Below are 15,327 nucleotides of genomic sequence, written 5' to 3'. Positions count from 1 at the left end.
ATGAGTCTAAGCGGGCCTGTTTCCAGTGGGGTCCCGCAGTGATCGGTTTTTGGCCCTACACAACTTAACATTTTTATCAATGAGCTGGAATTAAACAAATTCATCACTGATGAAGTTTGCAGAGGATATAAAAATTGGGGGAGTGGTCAATAATGAAAAGCGATCTTGATTGCTTGGTAAACTGGGCACAAGCAAATAGTATGCATTTTAATATGACTAAATAGAAATGTCTCTAGCTTTTTTAACAACGAATGTAGGCCATCCTTACAGGATGGGGGAACTCTCTCCTGGGAAGCAGTGACGATGAAAAAGATTTGAGGGTCATGGTGGATAATCATAGAATCATAGAAGATTAGGGTTGGAAGAGACCTCAGGAAGTCATTTAGTCCAATCCCCTGCTCAAAGCAGGACCAACGCCAACTAAATCATCCCAGCCAAGGCTTTGTCAAGCCTGACCTTAAAAACCTCTAAGGATGGAGATTCCACCACCTCCCTAGGGAACCCATTCCAGTGCTTCACCACCCTCCTAGTGAAATAGTTTTTTCCTAATATCCAACCTAGACCTCTCGCACTGCAACTTGAGACCATTACTCCTTGTTCTGTCATCTGCCACCACTGAGAACAGCAGAGCTCCATCTTCTTTGGAACTCCCCTTCAGGTAGTTGAAAGCTGCTATCAAATCCCCCCTCACTCTTCTCTTTTGCAGACTAAATAACCCCAGTTCCCTCAGCCTCTCCTCGTAAGTCAAGTGCCCCAGCCCCCTAATCATTTTCCTTGCCCTCCGCTGGACTCTCTCCAATTTGTTCACATCCCTTCTGTAGTGAGGGGCCCAAAACTGGACACAATACTCCAGGTGTGGCCTCACCAGTGCTGAATAGAAGGGAATGATCATGTCCCTTGATCTGCTGGCAATGCTCCTACTAATACAGCCCAATATGCCACTAGCCTTCTTGGCAACAAGGGCACACTGCTGACTCATAGCCAGCTTCTGGTCCACTGTAATCCCCAAGTCCTTTTCAGCTGAACATGAGCTCCCAATGCAACATGGTGACCAAAGAAGCCAATATGATCCCAGGATGCATAAACAGGGGAAACTCGAGTAGGAGCTGAGAGGTTAATTCACTTCTGTATTTGGCACAGGTGCTGGAATAGTGTCCAGTTCTGGTGCCCACAATTCAAGAAGGAAGTTGACAAATTTGAGAGGGTTCAGAGAAGAGCCACAAACACGTTTAAAGGATTAGAAAACATGCCCTATCGTGATTGAGTTAATTGAGTCTATCCAAGAGAAGGTTAAGAGATGATTTGATCACAGTCTATAAGTATCTATATGGGAACAAATATTTAATAATGGGCTCTTCAGTATAGCAGAAAACAATCTAACACAATCCAATGGTTGGTAGTTGACGCTAGACAAATTCAGACTAGAGATAAGACACATTTTTTACAGTGAGAGTAATTATCCATTGGAACAATTTACCAAAGGTTGTGATGGAGTCTCCATCACCGACCACTTTTAAATCAAGATTGAGTGTTTTCCTAAAAGATCTGCTGTAGGAATTATTTGGGGGATGCTCTCTGGCCTCTGTTATACAGGAGGTCAGACTAGATGACCAGAGTGGTCCCTTCGGGCCTTGGAATATACAACTCCATGGATGCAGGTACAACACATAGGCCTCAACCCAGTGAAATCAGAGGGACTATCCAGGAGCGTAATGTTAGAGCTGGTCAAAAAATTAAAATTTCTATCCCATGGAAAATGCTGCTCTTTCAACATTTATTTTCATCCTGAATTGGGATGAAGAGCCAAAACATCATGTTTTCACAGAATGAAAAGTTCCAAAAAAAATTCAGCTTGGAAGCCTCAAAATGCAACATTTCAACATTGTCAACTGAAACAAAATATCAACTCAGAATATTTCATTGTAAATGGGCATTTTGAAAGGAAACACTGCCATTCATTTTGAAATGCCGTCTCGGAAGCATCAAAAAGTTTCATTGAAAAACATTCATGTTTTCCTGCAGAAGAGTTTGATTTCAACTAAGTCACATTTTGCAAAATATACACATGCTCACACAAACCAAAACCTTTGAAAATGTTTGACCAGCTCCACTTCCAGTTTAGCCCGTATCTAAGTGTTTTTCTGGGTTGGGCCCGCATAGGCAAAGAAGTACAAGGAGGAGAAATGGACCAGACTGAAACAGAAGGAGCCACATGGGCAAGCGGCCGTTCTGTGCACTAAGGGCTTCTTGAATTCCACCACCTCTACCTTGGCCATTTATTCTGCCTCTCTCTTTGCCTGTCCCTTTCTGCATATAACAGTCCTAAGTACCACCAATCCTTCAGGGATCCATCCAAAACAATTGACATTTTAGCTTCTGAGCCATCCATTTAACACGGTGATGGGCCTTCCACATTTTGTCCTGTGGAATTTTGTCTAATCACACTCCTCAGTAGACACCACTGTCCTGGAATCACTTTGGGACAGGAGAATATCCCTGAGTCCCTTTAAAAGAATTGGTTTTTAATTGATTCCCCCATTCTCACCCCCACCCTCACTCCCTTCACATCAGGTTCTCCATCTGAGCACCAACAAGAAGAGAGAGGAATTGGGTCACGGAATATTTACATGGATAAGATGGGTGACTTGTCAAGAGTTTGAGGGCGGGACTTAAGAAAAAAGTGTTCAATGGCGAGCTAGTCAGTGGTCAAACTCCCTCTGGCTGCAGAGCTGAGCCAGCACCGAGTGCTTTTGAAAATCCAACCATAGGTATTGAGCAGAAGATCAGTTTGAAGGTTACATTAGTTCTGTGCTAGGAATCAGACTAGAATGAAACAAACCAGAGAGAGACCGAAGACTAAAATAACAGAATGAGAAGTGCATACACTGAATGAACATGAATTAGTGTGTGGAGAGCCCCCAAGCCCCCAGCATGCCTAGTTAAGCCAATGACAGTTGTTGTGCAGGTAGGTGTCAGTATCTGAAAGCTCTCAGTAAGGATACATCTGTCAATGACACCGAGTGGGAGAAGATTTTGGGGGTACAGATTGAAAATGTGTGCAGGAGATATTAGGGCCAATCAACAATCTTACCACTGAACCTTCCTGTGGTTTTTGTTTTTTCAATGAAAAGTCAAAATTTTACCGAAGGGGGGAAAAAGAGAGAAGCCATTTTCTAACCAGCTCAATATACATGTACACACACAGGCAATTTTCATTCCATCCCTCCAAAAAGATATGTAATATGCCTTATGTGTTGTGACAAAGTTCCTTCTCTACCTTGGTGGGTCCTGCACTTATTGGCAGATTTGCTCGCCTCAGAGATCATCCCCTCTGGTGGAACCCACAGTCTGGGTCAACTCCTCCTGTGTCTGATCAGGAGTTGGGAGGTTTGGGGGGGAACCCGGGCCCGCCCTCTACTCCGGGTTCCAGCCCAGGGCCCTGTGGATTGCAGCTGTCTAGAGTGCCTCCTGGAACAGCTGCATGACAGCTACAACTCCCTGGGCTACTTCCCCATGGCCTCCTCCAAACACCTTCTTTATCTTCACCACAGGACCTTCCTCCTGGTGTCTGATAACGCTTGTACTCCTCAGTCCTCCAGCACCACACTCTCAGCTCCTTGCGCCTCTTGCTCCCAGCTCCTCACACACGCACCACAAACTGAAGTGAGCTCCTTTTTAAACCCAGGTGCCCTGATTAGCCTGCCTTAATTGATTCTAGCAGCTTCTTCATTGGCTGCAGGTGTTCTAATCAGCCTGTCTGCCTTAATTGTTTCCAGAAAGCTTCTGATTGTTCTGGAACCTTCCCTGTTACCTTACCCAGGGAAAGGGGACTACTTAACCTGGGGCTAATATATCTGGCTTCTATCACTCTCCTGTAGCCATTTGGCCTGACCCTGTCACAGTGTAAAATACATGCACTAAACCTACTACATTTATTATTAATATAATGAATTGTTCCTCCCATATAGGATTACCTGGTGTGTGAGTTAGGGAAGTTGGTGGAATATTTTCCAGTGTTTTAATTGTTGCCCATAAGGGGGTTCCCTCTCTCATCATCTCCGCTCCCTGCCCCCTCTCTCTCAAACACACTCTCTCACTCTTTCAAACCCAGCATTCAAATATTATCATGAACTGTGCAGCAATTCATTATGTGCAGTCCAGTATTTCCATTCTGTTGCCATTGTGTACCTGTACTATGTGCTGCTGAGATCTGCAGAGGGGCAGTTGTTTTCCTGTTTTGTTGGGACTCCCTGCCTGGCTACGCTGCTGTGCCTCAGTTTCCCTTCTTTGAGGAAAGCCAGCTCCACCCAGTGGCTGCGTGTCAAATGAGCAACTCCCCTCCCAGGGTCATACCCCCATACAGAGCATTCACCCTCCACCCTCACATCCCGGCTCTCCCTGAGATTTCACAGCCTCCAGAATTCACCAGCTTGTCCCACCAGAGCCTCTAACTGATCTCTCTTCCCTGGCTCATCACAACCCCCTTGTCTTTCCCTGTCCTCACACCAAAGCCTTGTCTACTGTGGCTTTCCCTGCCAGTTCAGCTTTCTGCTGCCCTGCAGTGTGGCACCTCCCTCCCCTGCTTTAGCTAGTCCCCACAGGCAGGCCCCTGGCCCCTCCTAAATGCCCTTGCACTGATTGCAGCCAGCTGCCGCTCTTCCAAGGCCAAAAATATTAACTCCTTCCTGCCAGGCTAGGGATGGCGTCTGCACACTCCGGCAGGCACAAAGGGCCTGCAATTTGTGGCTCTGCGTTTGCAGATCACACTAACTTGCAAGCTGGCTGACCAGCTCTGCCCTCCAAGCTGACAACAACAAGAACAAAGATTCTGTCCCAGGCTAAAGTGTTAGTCCCAATCAGGAGCTACATTTTGTTTCTGATGAACCTCCCCGCAGGTAGCCCTAACAGCAGCAGCATAAGAATTAAGGAGAAGATGGAAAACAAAGTTTGTTGGCGTGATTAAGTAGCTGGACCAGGACTTTGTTTTATTACACAGCGTGGTGCATCTTCAATGTATAGGTCAACCACATGCAGCCTGACCAACTCCTCCACCTCCCTACCTTGCCACATGTCCCCAGAATAAAGGGAAAGTGTTCCTGGAAAAGATTCTCCCTAAGGCTCTGCAGCAGCTGCTCTTTATTCTCCTTAATTACAGCCCCAGGGACACTGCTTCCCTTGAGGCCATGCTAAATGTTCCACCCAAGGGAGTAAATAGCTGTATTCAAAGCAGGCGATGCGTTTTAAAAAGAAACATTAGTCATTGTTTGCTGCTCACTCAGGAGGACTACAACTCCCAGCAAGGCACTGGAAATCCCCTAGACTAGGAGCTGTGCAGCTAATGCCCAGGGTGAGTTAATGTTGATGGCATCCTCAGGAGAACTGATGGGGCTGGTCATGCCAGGGTGCGTAGGCTCTGCCCGGATGCCAGCTGTCTTCCAAATCCACCAGCATTTCCCGGCCTCTTTCTCTCCCCCTGCTCTGCTGGCTTTGTTTCTCTGCCTTGTGTTTTACCCTTTCCCCGGTAGCTTTTAGAGCCCTGACACAGACTTCCTGTGAGTCAGCACAGCAGACATTTGGAGGAGAATAACTGATGGGCAGAGCCACAGTGTGTTTGGGTGACAAAAAGCGAGAGGTCTGGACTCTGCGTTAGTTGCCAAGCTATCTCTGACCGAAAAATCCTCATCTGGCTAATTCTTAGAGAACAAAAGGTAAATGCCTGAAGGGGATGTTTTCCCACAGCTAAGATAGCATCAGTGAACGTCTTTTGTGTCTGTATATGGGCCAAGTTTCATCACTGGAGACTGAATAAACTAGGAAGAAGTGAAAGATTGTTTGATACGTGGAAATATTTCTTGAAAATTTCTGATCAACTTAATATTATATTTCTCGCAGTTATTGATGTTAAATCTCCCTTTGATCAGAATCAAATATGTATTCTTTTGGGTGCCACCTGCTTGTTTCTTTAAACCCAAGCACCGGGGACAATATGATCACCGCTGATGAATTTACAAGATATACAGGGATATTTGCTGATGAGTGGAATGGGACCAAAATCTTTTATGTTTGAAGGTCCTTTTATTTAACAGCTGACACGTCAAAGTTGCTCCATGTCAAAGAAAATAATCGTCTGTGTTTAATTTTAAAAACTGTATGAAAATAATGGGCCCAAACTGACTTGATGAGGCCATGTGTTGCGGCTCATATCCTGGTTGTGTGTGCGCGTGTAGGTGTGTGAGTGTATTTATCTTAGAGCATCAACTCGTTATCTGATGCTGGGACACAGAGCAGTTTCTCTCTGATGGCAGCACTCAGCCCGGTTACATTCTTTTACACTATTTATTTAACTTGCCATCTTAAGTTTATTGCCACTGCACTAGATCATCAGTGCATTGAATATGCAAAGTCTTATTGTTAATGATGGGTATTTGTTGGATAATTCATAAGGTTCCTGATCGAGAAAAGCACTTAAGTATATGCTTAACATTAAGCACAGGAGTCCCATTGACTTCAATAGAGCTGCTCACACGCTTAGGGTTTATCTACATGGGAAATTGACCAGAAGAACTACAGCTGTATAATTATGTCTAGTATGCCAGCATAATGTCACTTTTATTCTGGAGTAGGAGTGTCCACAAAAGGAGTTATACTGACCTAGCTATAAGGGTATAAATATACTGCTACCATTCCTGCTAATTTCCCCAGGTAAACAAGCCTTTAAAGTTTAGCATGTGCTTTGCTGAATCAAAGCCATATAGACTATGAACAATGGTTATGTCTGTGAAAATGTCAGGGAGGCAAAGTGTTCGTAGGTGTTTGGATTTTAAAGCAAGACTAATTTTTTATGCCGGCATCACAATACATTGTTGTGCTTTAAGTCATCCTCATTCTTCACTAATTATTACTGATTGTCATGATCATCAGCTCTCTTCCGCAGCTGTCACCGAGTTGTCCCTTCAGGCCTGGATCCTGAAATCACTGGGGCTACTCATGGGAATAAAGTTAACACCGGCCATGTGTGTTTGCAGAACTGGGTCCTAACTCTTCACCCAGAAACTTCACTATGGCCCAGGAGTGCTGCAGCATGTAAAAGCAGGGCAGTGTCCTTTTAAGCTGTGTGTGAACCCTCCAGTGGCGCCGACTGTGTTCTCGGTGTTAGAAGGTGCCAGACACCAGCCAGAGCAGCAATGCGTATGTAGCCATGCCTGGCATATTTAGTAAAAATAGTTATTTGGGTCCCACCTGTGCCCTTGTGGTGTCTTCATATTATTGTTGTGCAAAGAGCAAAGGACAGAGCAAGTGCAGTGCAGTGCAGTGCAAATCTATGTTATACCAGCTGCCACCGGTTCCTAGCGGCCAGATGCAGCCAGGAATCAGCAAGGAACCCAGGCCACTCCCTCTTTCCTCTGGCCAAGCCTCCATACTCATCCTCCCTTGTCTGGCTACACTGGTTTGAAGGCCAGAATGCATCAGAGGTGCAGTGCAAAGTGGCCTCACCACACCCTGGGGCAGGGGTCGGCAGCCTTTCAGCAGTGCGGTGCCGAGTCTTCATTTATTCACTCTGATTTAAGGTTCCGTGTGCCAGTAATAAATTTTAATGTTTTTAGAAGGTCTCTTTCTATAAGTCTAGAATATATAACTAAACTATTGTTGTCTGTAAAGTAAATAAGGTTTTTTAAATGTTTCAGAAGCTTCATTTAAAATTAAATTAAAATGCAGAGCCCCCCGGACCGGTGGCCAGGACCCAGGCAGTGTGAGTGCCACTGAAAATCAGCTCGCGTGCCACCTTCGGCGCCTGTGCCATAGGTTGCCTACCCCTGCCTTAGGGGGTGGCCATGCTCCGTCCCATTTAAGTGCCCATCTGCACTGCACTGTATTCTAGCATGTGCATTTCTTGGTTCTCCAGCAATGTTAGGGAACAGTGTTTTAGTCCGTAGGCAGATCAAGCCTAGTTTAAAGCACTTTTCCTTCAAATGGTTAGTCAACCCTATTTCCACCCCATTGAAAACAGATGGCCTAGTGGCCATTTCTTTTTGTAGTGCAACGAGACCCTCAAAGTCAATGGGCTGAATTCATCCTTGACATGAGTTTGACTTTAACCATTTCCAAAGGATGCGATTTTAAAATGAGCAAAGAAGACTGCACAGTTGCTTTTTGGCATGAGTAACTGGTTGCACACTTCCACGTGTATCAGGGTTTGTGCTAGAGAGAGGGAAGAAACTGGATGTGGCAGAGTCTGTTACAATCTCTCATCCTGCTCTCATCAGATCAGCAGGTCAGAGCAGGAACAGCAAGGGATGGAAACAGGCTATGAAAACAAGCAGCCCCAACAACTGAAAATGAAATAAACGACAAAACTTTATTGTAATAATGATGGGCAATATCCTTGTTTGAATGGGAATTAGGGAAAGGGGAAGGCTGGTAGGTAGGCCAAAGACAACAGAAGCTGTTCTCTCTGCGGCTGATTCTGGACTCACATCGGTTTCACATCAGTGTAACTCCAGGACTCCTCTGGAGTTACTCCTGATTTTAGTTCACTAGTCAACACTGATGACGTGGCAGAGGAATATGGTTCCTCTGTGGTTACAGTAATGGGCTGGGGTTTCAGCCTCAGCTCCTAGTTCTGCCACACACCAGCTGTGTGACTCATGACTCCACTGAAGCCAACCCCCATTAACTTCAGTAGGGCCGGGATTTCATCCTTCAGTCTTTCTGTGCCTCTGTTCTCTATCTGCCAGACATAGGGATAGTGATATTGCCTTTCTCCTACCCTCTGTCTGGGTTGTCTAGCTCACAGATAGGGAAGCAGAGGTACCTGGAGCATGAATTAACTGTCATAGTCACAAGCAAGCCAGTGGCCAAGATGGCCCCCTCAGGACCAGAAATCCTGAGACTTAGTCCCCTGCTCTAAGCTTTATATAACAATGCCTGCAGCTCCTGGGCTTCAACTTAGCTGTGATCATTCCAAGATTTTCTCCAAAATTAACAGCCCTGACTATGGCCTTTCTTCTGTCATCAGCTTCTGAACTAATGCCTGATTGTATTTGATTGTTCATCCAGCAGATGAAAGCCCAACGGTTTCAAATAAGGAGAAGCATCCGGAGGAGAGGACTAAAAACCGGAGCCCTCTCAGGAAACAAAATGGGGAAGGAGAAGTGGGAGTATGCCGAGGCGAGGTAGAAATCTTCATGAGTCAGGATAAAGCCAAGAAAGTAAAACCCAGCCGGAAACAGATGCGACACACCCATTCCCTGCGAATGAAGCTTCCATAACAGCCCAGCGGCCTGCTCCGCCAGGGCAGCCTGGGAGCAGAGCAGCAGTACAATGGAAATCCTTAAACTAGATGCACCAGAGAGACTGGGGCCATGTACCGAATACGGGGAAAGCACTGATCAGATGGTAGATCTGGCAGCCCACCGGAGAGCCCAGCATGGCAAGCGTGATGGAGATGAGAAAAGTACCACCCAGCTGGGAGAGAGAGCACGTGAGTCTGCCAAATGTGGGAAATGCTTTGTTAAGAAGGGGAATCTCACAGCCCATCGGAGGAGATGGAGCCCTGAGGAAGCCAGTGGGTGTGAGGGAAATCCAACAGCAACAGGAGATCTCACAGCCCATCAGAGACCTCTCAGGAGACGGGGCCCACAGGAACCCAACGGGTGTGAGGGAAATCTGACAGGAGATCTCGTAAGACACAAGACAAGCACCACAAAAGCAGAACCATCCCCTGGCCCGGAAGTTGAGGAAAGCCACCAGGGAGCGCTCTGCGCCCCAAGGGGAGGCCTGAGGAGGAAGCGGACTCACACGTGCTCTGAATGCGGGAAGAAGTTCAGCAAGAAAGGTAACCTCACCAAGCATCAGCGCACCCACCGGGACGAGCGGCCGTTCAAGTGCAGCCAGTGCCAGAAGAGCTTCTTTGTGAGGTCCCAGCTCTCCCAGCATGAGAGGATCCACACGGGGGAGCGGCCGTACAAGTGCGCCGAGTGCGGCAAGCGCTTCACCCAGAAATCCAACATCATCATCCACCAGAGGATCCACACGGGGGAGCGGCCCTTTAAATGCGCTGACTGCGGGAAGAGCTTCATCGACAAGTCGCAGCTCATCACGCACCGCCGGACCCACACGGGGGAGCGGCCCTTCGCATGCAGCGAGTGCGGGAAGGGGTTCCGGCAGAAGATCACCCTGATCACGCACCAGAGAATCCACACCAGGGAGGAGCCCTACACCTGTCCTCAGTGCAGCAAGAGCTTCAGCCAGAAGGCCAACCTCATGAGGCACCAGCTGATCCACACGCGGGAGGGGCCGTACATATGCACCGAGTGCGGGGAGAGCTACAGTGCCATCAGGCACCTGAAGAGGCACCAGTTGAGCCACGCCGGGGAAAGGCCCCACGTGTGCACCAAATGCGGGAAGAACTTCACCCGCAAATCAAGCCTCAACAGGCACCAAGAGATCCACGCCAACGACAGGCCATATGCAGTGGTGGCAGCAGAAAACCTCACCGTGGTCTATGAGATAATGCAGGTCCCACTCTAGCACTAGGGGTGGGGTGCGGGATGTTGAGTTGCAGTGACGATTTCCTCCGTGTCACCTGTAGGAGGTGCTCAGAAGCTCCCTGGGGGCTGCTCTCTCTCTTCAGCTGCCATGGAGTCTAAAATACCTGAAAATCCAGCAGAGGACAAAGAGCATGGGCTGGGTCCTTGCCGCTGTTTTAATTTGTGTTTATCTTGCACGGTAATAAATAATCAATCTGTGCATTGCTTTTGGAGGGAGAGTTAGAGGAGGAGGAGGAGAAGGAGGTGAGAGCAGCACGGTCCCTCCCTCTGAAGGAATCAAGGTGACACTCTGCAGTCTGTTAGAAAACACGTTGGTCCCTAGACTCCCTGGCTGCATGAGACGCAAGGATGGGGGTCAGGCCTGGGGTGACTAAATATTCAGGCTCATGCCATGGCTCCTACCCGGAGTTACAGTCTGAGCACACAGCCTCTTCTCTGCATTGGCAGAGAGGTTCTTGAGCACTTTCCCACCAAGGCTCCCTTGGTGGAGGAAGGAGGGTGTCGTTGTTTAATGTATGGTGTTAGCTTCTGGGCCCACGTAGTTGGTTTTCTCTCACCGTCCTTGTTCTTGGTCTCATTTCCCACATTGCCCGCACCTGCCCCAAACCCTATTGTTTGGGCCACTCTCCAGATGTGTCTGAAAATAGCCCCCCTTCATACAGCTCCCCCGTGGATGTCCAGGCCTCATTAGCGTGTGCTGTCTGCTGATTGACATATGCTAGTGGATGTTTCTGCTTAGCCCTGAGCACCCAAGGAATTTGCATGGGCCCTTCTGAAAACCCCACAGAGCACTGGGTACAAGGCGTCTCCAAAACCCACCTTTAAAAATCCCTTAGTCACCCCAAATCCTACCGGAGTCCCTTGGATGGGGCCCCAAATGGCTATTAGCACCTGCCCTGGCTTTTGAAAATTGTCCAAAGCTCCTTAGCAAGAGAGCTGGGATTGGAACTCTGCAACTGGTAGGATGATTTAGATGGGGATTGGTCCTGCTTTGAGCAGGGGGTGGGACTAGATGACCTCCTGAGGTCCCTTCCAACCCTGAGACTCTAGGATTCTATGATCTACCTTCCTACTCATTCCACTAGCCCTCACTGCAGTGCCAATTAGAGCCAGTTATCACTAAAGCTGTCCTCTCTTTGCATTAAAATGCCTAGCAAGCAGGTCACACAAGATCAGCGATTTGGCTTCCATGCACTGATTTAGGAACCTAAATGTTGTTAGGGTAGCTGAGAAAGACTGATCGTCACACAGCGATTTTCCAGCAGATCCTTCCATCAGGTTACACTGTATGCTTCCATCCCTTTTGGCAACCCTTAAGCCTCTCCCACAGCCAGCTTTGTGCAAACCTCAGCTCATGCAACTCCACTTGCAAAAGAAAGGGGCTTTTCTAATAAGCATTCCCAGGTTACTGTCTTAGGCCTTGTCCAAGCTGTGTTGTGTGAACAATGCTGGTATAAGAGTCGCAGCCGTGTTAGTCTGTAGCCGCAAAAAGAACAGGAGTACTTGGGGCACCTTAGAGACCTTAGAGACATTTATTTGGGCATAAGCTTTTGTGGGCTACAGCCCACTTCATCAGATGCATAGAATGGAACATATAGTAAGGAGATATATATACATACAGAGAACACGAAAAGGTGGGAGTTCCCCTACCCACTCTCAGAGGCTAATTAATTAAGTTGAGCAATTATCTGCAGGAGAAAAAAACTTTTGTAGTGATAATCAAGATGGCCCATTTCAGACAGCTTGACAAGAAGGTGTGAGGATACTTACCATGGGGGAATAGATTCAGTGTGTGTAATGGCTCAGCCACTCCCAGTCTCTATCTTAATTAATTAGCCTCTTAGAGAGGGTATGGCAACTCCCACCTTTTCTTGTTCTCTGTATGTATATATATCTCCTTACTATATGTTCCAGTCTATGCATCCCATGAAGTGGGCTGTAGCCCATGAAAGCTTATGCTCAAATAAATTAGTCTCTAAGGTGCCACAAGTACTCCTCATTCTTTTTGAGACTACTGGTATAGTTATTGCAGTATGACCTAGTGAGGAGGACGCAGTCGTATTGGTATAACTGTGCTTTATACCAGTATAGCTATTCCCATATGGAAAGGGGAATAAACTATACCGGTATAAGGTACCTTTATGCCAGTTTAACTGCGTCCACATCAGGGGTGCTGTACTGGCGTGACTATGTTCATACAGAATCTCACCCTGTCCAACACAGTGATACTGGTATAACTTTCCAGTGTAGACCAGGCCTAATGCAGCTCTTGCTGGTACAGCCTGTGCTGTGTGTGATTGTGACTCGGGGACAAAAAATATCCTCAAAATGTGCTGGCCAGCTTGAAACAAAAATGGAAGAACTGAAACTGCGTTCACCCAGTGCCTTCTTCCAGGCACTCCATGCATACGCTGATCTGTGCCGCTGCTGCCCGGCTGAGACGCCAGCAGCGGGAAGGATGACAGGCCTAGTTCTTCACTGGCTAGGCATTTACACCTGTCCAAAGCGGGTGTAAAAATGCCACTTAATCAGCCTGCTCCACTCACACTGCTGGGAGCATTATACAAGGGCCTTTTCTATACTGGGGATTTGCCCTTGTACAACCGTTGGTGACCTGGGACCAGTGTCGCTGCACCAATGCAAACTCCTAGCACAGACGGGCAAAGCTGCTATTTGCACCCAGGCCGCTTTCCCTGGTGTGGAGTCGGACTGGGCACCGTGGCACAGGAAGGCTATTCTTGCATTAGAGGGTAGCATCATACAGCAAAAGAGATGACAGCAGATGTCAAGAATCTAAGTCACGCGGGAAGGGGAAAGGCTGGTGGGTCAGTCAAAGGAACAATAAGCCATTTTCTCTGATCATGGCTCTGCACTCACATGAGTTTTACAGCGGTGTAACTCTAGGGATTTCATCTTTGCTTAAAGAACTGGGTCGCCAGCTCTAGGTTCAATTCCTCCTTGCCCCCAACTTCCTTTGTGACTTTAGGGAAGTCATTTTTACTCTCTGGGCCTTAGTTCCCCTATAGGTGGGGAAACAGGCACAGACCACATACAACGACTTGCCCAAGGTCACGCAGCAGTTTTACAGATGGGGGAAACTGAGGCTTGGAATTGGCTCTGCACAAGATCACACAGGATGTGTGTGTCAGAGCGAGGCACGGAAGCCACTTCTGCTTAAGTATTATTAATTATTTGTATGATCGTGGCACCTAGGAACCCTACTCATGGACCAGGACCCCACTGTGCTAGGAGCTGTACATACACCGAATGAAAAGATGAGGCAGCGCATAGGGGAGGCATGGGGGGGGTCAAATGCACCCTCAAATTGGCCTGCCAGGGGGAGAGAAGGGCTCTGTCCTTCTCTCCCTGCGTCTGCCCCCCAGCATGTTCAACCGGTCTCCCTGGCAGCCAGGCAGGGAGTGAGATGGAGCCACTTCTGCCTGAGAGGACCTGGCTGGGAGGCAGCGGAGGCCCACTCTCTGCCTGGGCTCAATGCTGGGGACAGAGGCTGAGTAGGCCGGGGGGGCGGAGCTCAGCCCACTGCCACCCCAGCTGCCAGGGACAGGGGCCGAGCGAGTTGGAGGCCACCCCCCACAGGTAACATGGGGTGGGGAGAGCACCATAGTCCCAGGCTGGGTGCAGGGTGTGGGGGTCACTGGGCAGAGGAGACACATGGGGCAGTCACGTGTGTGGCCTACTTAGATTGTGCCCCGCCAGTATGGGGGGAGGTACAAGTCATCTATCCCAAGGGGCTTAGGAGAGTTTGGAGGAGCAAGTTGAAGGAAGATAATGAGGTAACTTTGTGGCTGGTTATGGGGAGCACCTCCCAAGCATGTGCACCAGGAAGGAAGAAAACACAATGGTGTTTGTTTGAAAATTTAAGAAGTGGGCAGTGGCGGCTGGCATCACGAGCCCTGTGCTCTCAAACCAAAACATCCTTACCCTGAGATCATGGAAACGTTTGATAGAAATGACTCAATCCTAGTCAAGAGGTTGGCTGGGGGGTTGTTTGTGTGTTTGTTTGTTTGTTTGAACTAACTCCAGAATGCATGGTCCAAAATTAGGGAGCAAAAAGGAAACAGAGAACTTTGGCAAAAGTATTTCCTACAAAGGATACGTGGAGTCGTTAACAAGAGAAGAAAGCAAATGATTGGAGCCTTTCCTACCAGCTGACCCCCATTTTCGTTAAAGGCACATCACCAACTTAAAAATCATAATTCTGTCTCAAAACGTGTCCCCACCACACATCCCTCCTGATCGCTAGCACTGGAAGAAATTAGCAAAAAAACCAACAACCCAACCCACACCAATATTGGCTTCGAATACAAGACAACCACACAGACTGGAATCAGTAACACCAGGCATTTTTCCAGCTGTTGATCTGAACATGCCTTAGAGCAGTGGTTCTCAAAGTCGGGCCACCGATTGTTCAGAGAAAGCCCCTGGCGGGCCGGACCGGTTTGTTTACCTCCCGCGTCCGCAGGTGCAGCCGATTGTGGCTCCCACTGGCCGCGGTTTGAGGGATGTGGCGCGGGCCGAGGGATGTGCTGGCCGCCCTTTCCGCAGCCCCTATTGGCCTGGAGCGGTGAGGGGGAGCTGCGATCAGCCGAACCTGCAGATGCAGCAGGTAAACCAACCGTCCTGTCCCGCCAGGGGCTTTCCCTGAACAAGCGGCAGACTGGTTTTGAGAACCACTGCCTTAGAAGAGGTCAGAACCACTATCACTGTTTTACAGCTGCGGACCCTTGAGGTGAAATGGCTCGGCCCAAGGCCATTT

At 48.2% G+C, this 15,327-nt stretch overlaps 1 protein-coding gene across 4 annotated transcripts; it reads left to right on the top strand.

Annotated features, from left to right (window-relative positions):
- The first annotated feature begins 5,134 nt into the window (after positions 1-5,134).
- LOC123364173 (zinc finger protein 501-like) lies at positions 5,135-10,747 on the top strand. 4 transcript variants are annotated; one of them, XM_045006052.1, is made up of 2 exons: positions 5,135-5,347; positions 9,061-10,747. In XM_045006052.1, the coding sequence occupies exon 2, from the start codon at positions 9,322-9,324 to the stop codon at positions 10,528-10,530; it is 1,209 nt and encodes a 402-aa protein (XP_044861987.1). In that variant the 5' UTR covers positions 5,135-5,347; positions 9,061-9,321; the 3' UTR covers positions 10,531-10,747. The 4 variants fall into 4 exon arrangements, with proteins under 4 accessions (XP_044861987.1, XP_044861986.1, XP_044861988.1 ...); XM_045006051.1 differs by having other exon boundaries at positions 9,058-10,747; XM_045006053.1 differs by lacking the exon at positions 5,135-5,347 and adding an exon at positions 5,450-5,708.
- Positions 10,748-15,327: the final 4,580 nt, after the last annotated feature.

The sequence above is a fragment of the Mauremys mutica genome, chromosome 2 (genome assembly GCF_020497125.1).
Source record: "Mauremys mutica isolate MM-2020 ecotype Southern chromosome 2, ASM2049712v1, whole genome shotgun sequence".
Classification (NCBI taxonomy): domain Eukaryota; kingdom Metazoa; phylum Chordata; order Testudines; family Geoemydidae; genus Mauremys; species Mauremys mutica.
The sequence above is the reverse complement of the archived record's forward strand: the minus strand, read 5'-3'. Positions and strand labels throughout refer to the sequence as shown.